General features: G+C 34.1%; 1 protein-coding gene across 1 annotated transcript; it reads left to right on the top strand.

Moving 5' to 3' along the window:
• Positions 1 to 3,419: 3,419 nt before the first annotated feature.
• On the top strand, positions 3,420 to 3,692 carry THITE_2057533 (uncharacterized protein; the record flags this gene model as incomplete). Its single annotated transcript, XM_003656239.1, has 1 exon — positions 3,420 to 3,692. A coding segment is annotated over one exon (273 nt), but the record flags the coding sequence as incomplete, so codon positions are not given.
• Between the last annotated feature and the right edge of the window lie 7,544 nt (positions 3,693 to 11,236).

Below are 11,236 nucleotides of genomic sequence, written 5' to 3'. Positions count from 1 at the left end.
TATTATCTCTAATAGCTTAGCTAATCGGTATTTTCGACTAGGTTCCCTAGCTACTACTATAGATACTAAGCTAGCTATCCTAGTACTTATTTAGACGTCCTAAGCTAGATATAGTTATCTAGGACTCTAGAATAGAATATATAGACAGTTTAGTCGATTCTAATATCTCTTTACTATTCTAAGAGATACTAAGCCCGCTATATAGACAGTAGCTACCTTAAGAGGGGCCCTTTAGCTAAGTATCTAGACCCTTTAGGTAAGTAGTTGGAGCTATAGATAACTAGGGTGTATTCACTATATAGGACTTCTTTACCTAGATGGCTAGGATAATAGAGAATCTAAACGTTATAATCGAAAAAGCGAATAGGGCTATAGGCGGAGAAGACCATTAGACTAAAACCAAGGACAAAAGTATTATATCTTCGTAGGTACTTATACCTATAGTAAAATAGAAGATCTAGGACACTAGTCTCTTTTAGCTAGATATAGAGAACGAAGCTAAGGAACTCTAGGACCTATAGTACAATAAATAGTAGTTGTACTATAGGGATATTAACCTTTGGGTCAAATAGGTAGATTAGGTCATTAGATACTACCTAATAAGAGAAGAGACCCTATATATAGAGATATAGACCCTACTTCGAGGATTAGTGTTACAATGGTATAAGTAGCAACTATCGGCTATAGAAAAGGTAGTATTTACTATATCTATAAAAGTATAGACTAAACGTTTAAAAAAAGAGTTTAGTATTAAAAGGTATAAAGTGGAAAAATAGCTAAATAAAAACTAGTATACTATAAGGGACAACTATAAAAATAAGCTAATTAGAAAATTCGCTATAGAGTACTTTAAATATATATATATTTAAGGAGATACTACTAAAGAGCAATGTCTAATATATCTCTATAACTACCTCTATTTAGAACTTTGTTAGTTATACTCTAAACTAGGTATAACTATAGAGATAGACGTATTTTTTAATATCCTCGACACTAAAGTGTATATCGTTAGGGATAAGCTTCGTTAGGACGCCGCTAAGGGCTATATTATTGGCTATAGCCCTATCGCCAACAATGTAAATACAGAGTACGACGACGAAGGACGAGGAGACGACTAGGAGGATAGCGGAGCCTTTTAGATAGGTAGAGGCAAAAGAGGATATCGCAACTACTAGAGAAGAGACAGAGACAGACCTTGGCGACTTGGAAACAACTAGCGTAGAGATGGTGATTGAGTACGACTATTCAGTGATCGAAACTTCTATAGCTCGACTAGATATAGAAGAGGATACCGACTGTTCAACGACTATAGAAAAGGAGTTAAACCGTTCGACGGCTAGAGAAGAGGCGATAATAGCAATTATAGAAGATGACCTTAATAGCTTTAATAGGTTTGGATATATATATATAAAAGATAGTACGAAGATAGCACCTTTATATACTATAGCGAGATTATAGTGATAGAGGACAATAAAGACGCTAACCTTTACTGTAAAATATTAGAGAAGACTAAGTATATTCTCGTCGATAAATACAACACTAAAGCTAAGGACGAGGAATTAGAAGACAAGGAAGTCGATAGTTTTTACTATTTGTATTATACCTTTCGCTAGCCTAGCCTAGGTCGAAGTAAATAGCTATAATAGCTTCTTTAGATTTAGCAATGTACTATTTGTAGTAGAGTCTTTGTAATACGTTGTAAGCTTTTTAAATATATAGCCGACAATAGCGATAAGGATAAATATAGACCTATATAACTTTAGATAGACTGTTAATACGACCTTAGTAACAACGAGGACGAACTTGATAGTAAAGATATAAACTTTACATTGACTAAAGGATAGATCGTAGAAACGTAGCCCTATATACCGCTACTAAAGGCGTTAGATAAGTAAGCTATATACCTTATAATTAACATTAGTATAAACCTAGGCGAGCTAAGTATCGAAGTTTGCTTTGATATAGGTAATAATATTAACCTTGTTGATAAGGAGTTTATCTCTAAGTGGGCTAAAAACCTACGTTAGATTGACGTAAAGCTATACTTTGTTAAAGGTGTTGGAGCCTATATAGAGGTTAAGAAGTAAGTTGAGTTTGACTTCTATATCTAAGGAATCGTCTACAATACTAATGTAGAAGGTCACTTTATAATAATAGCTAATATTATTGAAGGTTTAAAAGTAAAGCTATAGATCAGAACTAACTTTATACTCTATAATAAAGTAAAAATTAACCTTAATACGTCTACCTGTTACTTTCAGTCTATTTACAATATAAAGGTGAGAGTGTATATAGAATAGAAGAGAACGATCTAGAAGATAAAAGCTACAAATACCGTAATAGTCGTACCTATAATAGAACATTTGATCGAGACCGTATTCGAGCCTATAGATACCGACGACAATAGTCTAGGTAGCTAGAAACGTAAGCTCTACTTCGCTTTATACGTCGAGGGTATCTTAGACACTATTATAGACGTGAAAAGTGTATACTAGGCTATCGTAAGAAATAATACCGTCTACCTAATCACCATTGTTGAAGGTTAGTATATTGGACACCTTCTTTAGTATAGCCTAGAGGAGGATATCTAAACAATAGTATAGAACTTTATATAGTAAACCTAGGATAACGTTGCAGATAGCAAATGTATATAAGTTACAATAACTATATAATAGGAGCCTAGTAGTAAGGAATTAATAACGAAAACACTAATAGAGGATAAGTATAAGCCGCCTACTAAGCAGGAGTTCTATACGCTATCCTATAGTATCGAGAAACTAGACGATATCCTATATATCAAATTAGTAGCAAGGGTGAATGTCTATAATAGGGATAAACGGTATATAGAAGAAATAAAGGTACTACTAGATAAGTATAACGTTTTCTATAACCGTAGTATTATCTCTATACTAGAGGATTAGAAGATAAGGATCCTACTTATCGATAGATAGTAGAATTAGCTTAAGCCTATTCGGATCTACCTACTAAGTATTAAGGACTAAGCGATTGTCGATAAAGAGTATAATAAACTATAAGCGTAAGGAAAGATAGATTTTATAGACTAGCTAACTTCTATCGTTTACTTAGTCTTCGTAGTCTACTATATAGTTATTGGGAAAACGAAAGGCAGAGCTATAGTAGACCTTTAGCCTTTAAATACGTTAGTGGTATTAGACGTCTACCTATTGCCCAACTAGGACGATATTATAAATATAATAATAAGCAATATAATCTTTATAGCGTTCGACGCCTCTAGATTCTTCTTCTAGCTTCCTATCGTAGAAGAGTACCGTGACTATATAGTAGTTATTAGTCCTAGAGGTTTAGAACGCTTAAACGTTGTACTAATAGGATTTAAAAACTTACTAGCCTTTATATAGCGCTTTATAGACCGTTTGTTCTATAAGTATAAGCATTTTATATACGTCTATATCGACGATATCATTATTGCTAGTAAGAATATAGAGGAGTACCTCAAGTATATTAAAACGGTTCTTAATATCTTTAATAAGGTATATATTTATATTTTAGTAGAAAAATCTTTTATAGCCTACCTGTTAGTTAGACTTCTCGGCTATATAGTCAACGGTGAAGGAGTAGCTAAGACGGACGATAGAATCGCTATATTTAAAAAGCTTAAGTTTCCTAACACTTTAGAAACCTTAGAGCAATACCTAGGTATAGTTAGATAGCTATACAAAGGTATCCTATAGTATATAGCGAAAGCGTAGTCTCTATAGGACTATAAACTAAGCTCTTTACCTAAAGGAGAGTAAGCAAAGACCTTCTTGTCGCTAAGTCAAAGAACGCTAGGAAGGTATTTACTTCGAATACTAAATTCGAGTCTACGTTAGTGGAACTAGAGTCCTTCAGATTGCTATAGAAACATCTATATAAGTAGTACTTCCTATATCATTACCGCCTTAACAAGCCATTGTTTATTAAATTTGATATAAATAGCAAAGGATATAGAGTAATCGTCTTTCAACTCTATAGTAAGTAGGATAGTACTAGTATCCCTAGCTAAGATATTCTAAGTAGCGAGATCTAGTCTATTATATTCTTCTCCTATCTGACCTCTAATATAGAAAGGAAGTATAGAAGTATAGAAGTAGAAGTCGCTACTATCGTTTAGGTAGTTAGGAAGCTCTAGAAGATAGTATAGTCAAACTAATACCCTATAAATATTCTAATAGACTATATAGCGACTAAAGGCATTATAAAGTATATATCTCTCGCTACTATAGACCTTGTAAAAGCTAATCTAAAGCTCGCTAACGCTATAAATTAGCTATCCTAGTTCGACCTTAACATTTTCTATATACTACGAAAGCTCAACGTTGTACTAGACGCCTTATTATACTTGCCGACCTTCGAGGAAGACGCCTTTGACGAAGCCTAAGACGACATCAACGAACTAGAGGATATTTGGTCTACTATTTAGATCGATACTAAGGAATACTATACTATAGACACTAGTACCTTCGAGCTAGTCATTAGTGACGAGTTTAAAGCTAAGCTAACTATAGCTTACCCCAACGACTACTAGTATAATAAGATTATTAGGAGTTTCTACGATATAGAGGAATAAGCTAAGAAGATCGCTAAGTAGAAAGAACGTAAAGAGCGAGAAGGAGAGCTGTATAGAAGGCAGTATCGAAAACTATAGATTAGGCTTTATAAACTGAAGGACGGTCTCCTTTACTATGTCGATCGCAAAGGAACGAGGAAGCTTTATATCCCTAGCAACTATATTAAAGATATTTTTACTGTTATATATAATAATATTTACTATTTTAGTATAAACAATATAATAGTGAACCTCTTAGTATTCGCTTTTAACCGAAAGTGTTAGATAGTATATAAGTATATCTAGCACTGCCCTATATATAGAGAGAACTAGACTTTGAGAGAGCTGAAGCCTAGAGACCTTTAGCTAATTTAGATAGTACTATAGCCTTTCTATACTATTACTATAGATTTTATTATCGGTTTGCCTACTATACCCTCTAAAGGGACACTATAGTCGACGAAGAAGTATCTGATCCTTAACGCTATATATACTATAACTTATAAGTTTAGTAAGAAAAAGCTTCTTATAGCTAAAAATAACAAGATATTAGTAGAAGAATAGGCGGTTATAATCCTTAGAGCACTGATATATATAGATTAGGGACTCCTAGTATAAATCATTAGCGACTAAGATACTAAGTTTACCTCTGACCTATAGAGAGAAATCTTTTGTATCCTAGGCGTTAGCCTCCTTTTCTTAATAGCCTATTATCCCTAGACGGATAGTTAGTTAGAAAGGACGAACTAAATAGTAGAAATCGCTATTTATATAGAAGCTATAGAAAAACTAGGAACGCTATAGCCTCTATTTCTCCCTATATTGTAGTACAACCTTAACAATATACTTATAATTACTATTAGAAGGTCGCTAAACAAGTTGGTATATAGCTTTAAACTATACTCTATCCTAGATATACTTTATTGTAAGAAAGGTACTATTGCCTTCGCTAAAGCTATTAGTGTCTTTAGACAATAGTACTAGGAGGAAGTAGTAGAACAGATCAATTATATAAACGCTATCGCGAAAATATATTACAATGATAAGTATACGTTTATTGAATTCAAAGTAGGAGACATCATTTACCTACGATTATATAATAGATACTATCTCCTAGGCAAGCTTAAATAAAAGTAGTCACTATAGTAGGTAGGACTATTTAAGATTGTTTATAAAATCGATAGGAACACTTATAAGCTTGACTTCCTAGCTAGATAGAGAGTCTATCCTATAGTTTCCGTTTCTTAATTATAGAAACTAGATTAAGGGAAAGACCCCTTTAGCTATGATATAGAACCCCCTAGCTCTATAATCGATGATAGAAATAAGTATTAAGAAGTTAAGAGAATTATATAACGGTATATTATCTAAAGGAATAGAAGACCTAAGGTCGAGTATCTAGTACAGTGGAAGAGGTATACCGCTAAGGACAACTAGTAGATCGTATATATTTAGCTCGTTGACAGCGCTAGAGAGCTAGTCGAAGAATATAAGAAAGCGTATCTTATTGACTAGGAGAAGGAACACTATAACAAAGGCATTGCTATCAAGGAATAGGAAGAAGTGACAGAGATTCTTCGATCTTAGAACCAAATTGTTATAGAGCTACTATAGAGGAAGGGTAGCGACTAGTGATAGCTATACTATTACTAACTTTCTTTTTCCTTCTTTCCTATTTCCTTCTCTTATTTTTATTCGTTCTCACTTTCTTTAATAAGATACATTTACTTTAGTATATCTATTATTATTATACTACTACTAGATATATAAGCGTTGTCCTCTATCTTATAGATCTCCTTTTTCTCTTTTCTTTATCCCTTGCTTAGGATAGTACTACCATTTTTAGTTATAAAACTATAGTTATTTAGTTCGTTAAGCGCTTTATATATTCTAGTTTTCCTTTATATAGATTCGCTACTAGCCTTGACCTATAAATAGTTAGGGGGAGCCAACCTATTGCTATAAAGGTATAGAGCTCTAAGCCTCGAGGGTAGGAATTTCTATTTACTAGCTATCGCTAGATAACAACATTGTTCATTAGCTATAGTCATTGCACTATTGTTTTTATTTACTTTTAGAACAGCTCGACGTAAGTTACTATAATTTCCTCTCTCTTTATATATCAACCTCAATATATCTATTTCTTATAACAATTTCGCATTATAGTCGTTTACGTTCGCTATATAATCAATTATTAGACGTTCTCGCTATTGAGCTATATATATTTATATAAGTTGCCACCTATTAGTATACGCTTACACTATATTTATAACTTGAAGTATTCCACTATATATCTCTATAAGACCTATATCGCTAATAAAAGCGACTATATAACTAGTTCCCTTAACCCGTTGACGTTATTAAATAGCGAAGCGCTTAAAGACGATTATATCGACATTATAGAAGGAGATATATATCTAGCTTTCATTATATATAGAATGCCTCTTTATAGACAAAAGACGCCTACTAAAGGCTATACTGTTGGTACCTAAAAGAGGGAGAGCACTCGCCTTGTTATAAAGTAAGTAGGAGATATAAAAAAGGCTACTAGTATACCTAATATACCTTTATACACTATAGAAGTATATATATCCTATAAAGCTACAACTAAGTACATTGCTACTAGAGCCGCCTATAACAATGAAATAATAGCCATTGAGGAAGCCGATATAGCTAGAGCGATTTAAGATAGCTTAGAGACTATATATAAGGAACAATAGTAGGCTATTACCTCGAGCTCTATTATAATCTTTAACAACGAGTATAAAGTTGCTAAGGACGATAATAGAGCGTTGAACAATAATATAGTACGAGAACATTTAAGATCTCTTTTTACTTATAAGTATATAGAAGGAGAGTAGCCCCTCTAATGTATATCTAGGATCCGCTATCCCGACACTAGCGATATTACCTCTACCTATATATAGCGTAAAGAAGTATAGTAAGCTCTATACGTTATATCCGAGGACGAGGCTACTATAACCGATAACGATTAAGACGCCTTTGACGACGATAGAGCGGAGTATACTAGCGACGAAGAAAATATAGCTACCGAACTATATTGTATTCTAGAACTCTAGGAGACTCGTATATCCTATAGATATTCTTATCGCTCTACTAAAGTTATAAACAAGTATATCGCTACTATAAGCAAAGCGTTTACTTATATATATATAGATTTTGGTTACAATGACAAGTATATAGCTAAGCTAGCGATATAATTCGCTAGGTTTCACTGTACAGTCTTAAAGAAGGATCTTAGTAATAAGCTTACTAGTTTTATATACAACCTATATATCTAGAGGATTAAAGGTATAATCAAGAAAGCCTTTAAAGAGTTTTAAAAGATAGGTATAGTTATAGTAAGCTATATACTAATAGCGATTAAAATCTTTATATTGTATTACGTTTCGCCTAAGGGCGAGGGCAACTCTTCTATAAATACAATGTTGGTAGAGCTTAGGCTTACCTACTATAACAACGCCTAAGCTATAGATATAGCGAGCGGTGCTAGCTATATAGTTATTATAAACAATAATGCTATTAAGTCTCTATAAATAGATATAAAAGTGGTGTAAGCGTTGACTAAAGATCTGCTCTAATTCGCCTAGAAGTACCGAGTCTATATTAAGGAGGTCGAAAAAACTGTAGTAGAGTTAGTAAAGCTTATTAGTACATTAGAAGTAAATAGCAAAGCTAGTAACCTATATTCTAATAATCTTATCTTCTAAGGCGACCTTGATAAGATATATTATTACTAGATAGAAAAGATTAGTGACCTATAGCTAGTATATAATAAGACTATAACGAATCTCCATTATAAGAACAATGCCCTTCTAAAGAAGATCAACCTCGCTATCTAAACGACAATAAACTTATACGACGATATCTATATAAGATTGGTATAGCGTATATAGGACGTTGAGCACCGCTTAGTAGCTATTGAGATCTAAGCTACTATAATAGATTTACCTATTACGAAAGTAGCTATTATAAAATAAGCTAGAACATCTATTTAGACTACTAGCTACTATAGAGCAACACTTAAGATCGTTTATACTATAACTACGACTATAGTATATACCGTTAAAGCTATATAGCTACCTATATAGAAGACGCTAAGTAAGATATCTATAGCTAAGGCTACACTATCGGTTATACTAGCGATATTAGCTAAGACGCTATAGAGTCAATATAACGATAGGACTCAATCGACGCTAGGAGCTAAAGTTGTCGAGGTTATTAGCAGTAAGCACTAGCGTAAAGTAACTATTGACGATAAGGTGTAGAAGACGCTGACACATCCTTCTAAGAAACCTAAAAGGGTACCTATATCCGTTAAGTATAGAGCGGCTATAAAAGTATCTAGGATAGAGAGAGACAACCCTTATACTAGTAATAGTATAGTCGATCTCGATAAATAGAACAAGTGAACGAGTATATCGCAACGGAGGATATCACTATAGGACGAGATAATAGGTACAAAAGTTATATATAGGGTATAATATAGATTAGTTTTCTTTCCTTTCTATATACTCCCTTATCCTATATTAAGTTCTATAATGATAGCGAGGACGCTATCTTTTCTTCTTGTTCCTAGGCACTTATTATATATAACTGTAGCAAAGGCACCTATAACTACACTGTGGTTAAGGGTGACGAGTGTTCCCCTTAAAAAGGGAACCTCGCTCGTAATCCCTTTGTAGAATAATAGACTATATCAATATACTTTTGTGACATATACTAGTGTTCAAGAGTGCCGCCTCATCGGCTGACGAGGCTGAGAGGCATTGATCTTTCTCATCCTTATACGTTTACTGCTAGATAGTCACCGAGCACCATCAGCGTGTAACATTAGTAGTATTTACAAAGGATCTTAACAATATATCGACCTAGCTAAATATCAAAGCTAAGATTATAGAGATCGCTACAATATAGGCAATTATAACCTAAAGGTTTATCGATATCCCTATAGACAAGTTTGACTAAGAGCGCCTCCTTAGTAGTAAACAAGTTAAGAACCTTAAAGCCCTAGTATAAACGGCACTTAGGATAATAGCTCTCGATCCTTATCTCTAGGAAGAGGAGATACTTGTTTATATACTTATAAAGAGGCTAAACTACCTTACAATGCCTTATAGAAATATCTATAAATATAAAGATTATTTACATTATCTAGCTAGACGTTACCCTTAGTATAGTATTATAGTAAATGTCTTTATAAAGAGCCTACAAAGCCTAGGTATCTACTCTATCTACTATTATATAACCTAGACGACTATACCTTTGCCTATAAATATAAGTATCTAGTATAGTAGTAGAGCTAGAATATATATAGTAAGAAGATAAAGAAGTATAAAAGACAATATAATCAACTACTATAACTAATTAGACCTTTATAAACTAAGAGAGCTATATATAAAGAATAGCTCAAAGAGTAGTAACGATAAGAGATATATACTAAAGAGCTTTTAAAGTATAAGCTTACCTATAAGAGTATATAGCAAGCTTAAAAGGGAAGTATAAATTAGGGTAATAGGCTACCTAGATATAGGGACCTAGTGTTTCTATTTGTCTTAGAGCGTTATATTCGTTGCTAAAGGAAGGTCTAGCCCTCTAATTATATATATTTAAGTAGGCTAAGCCTATTTGCTTTGTCATTAAGTAAGATATTAAATAGCTATTAATATACATTCGTTGATACTATATTAATAGTCCTTCTTCTTTTAAGAAGGCTATTAAGCCTCTCCTTCAATTGTTCTACCTCTATCTTGACGATAGGCATTAGAGCTATTAAGCTCTGACTATATTCTTATTGTCTCCTATCTTTCTACCATATCCCGTTAGACGTACCTAAGCTACGTATCTTCCTCTTAGGAGACATCCTTCCTACCACTTGACACACACTATCTTCATCCGCCTAGAGGGACACTGCATTCCTTTGGAAGCTATCTCGTATACTTGGTTTTGGGTGTGGTGGGGTAGGTTAGTGTAGAGATTTTACACTACTTCAATATACGTTGCCCTAGCGACTAGTCTAACCCTATAAGAACACTCTACCGAATCCTAGGCGAAGCTCGTAGTTAAGTAGACAAGATATCGCCCTTTGCACCACTAGTCGACAAGTCTATATAGGTAGGAGAACCTTTTCTAGAGATTGGGCAATATAGTATACTATCGACTACGAAACCTAAACCTAAGGATAGGTTCTATAGAGAGGAGGACAAACTGTCATAGTATATACACAAGCTACTATTGAGCAGGAGCTAGCACAGTTCCTAGACGGAGTAGGCACCTAGAACCTAGAAGCTTATATCTATAACGTACAATATAAGGCACTAGCTTAGAGCCTAGGAACCGTAGCTAAAAGGGTAAGCAATCGCCTACCAAGGCAAGGGAAGATTCTTAATCCTCTAAGGATCAGCCTCTAGTCACAATAGGAGACACTGGAAGCAGTGTTAGCCCCTAGACTATACCGGTTCGCCCTAGTCATGATTGTAAGACTGTTGTAGCATTCCCTACCAGTGCATCTTGCCAGTGGCACTTGAAGACTCTTGTTACAGGAGCTCAAGTTTCCAATCGCGTTAGTCGAGGTACTTATATACGTCGGCAGCGATGTCGCGGCTTACAGAGTTTTTCACCCAACCGACGCAACCACTATCACAG

The sequence above is a fragment of the Thermothielavioides terrestris genome, chromosome 5 (genome assembly GCF_000226115.1).
Source record: "Thermothielavioides terrestris NRRL 8126 chromosome 5, complete sequence".
Taxonomy (NCBI): Eukaryota; Fungi; Ascomycota; class Sordariomycetes; order Sordariales; family Chaetomiaceae; genus Thermothielavioides; species Thermothielavioides terrestris.
Note: the sequence above shows the minus strand (reverse complement) of the source record. Positions and strands in the feature narration are given on the sequence as shown.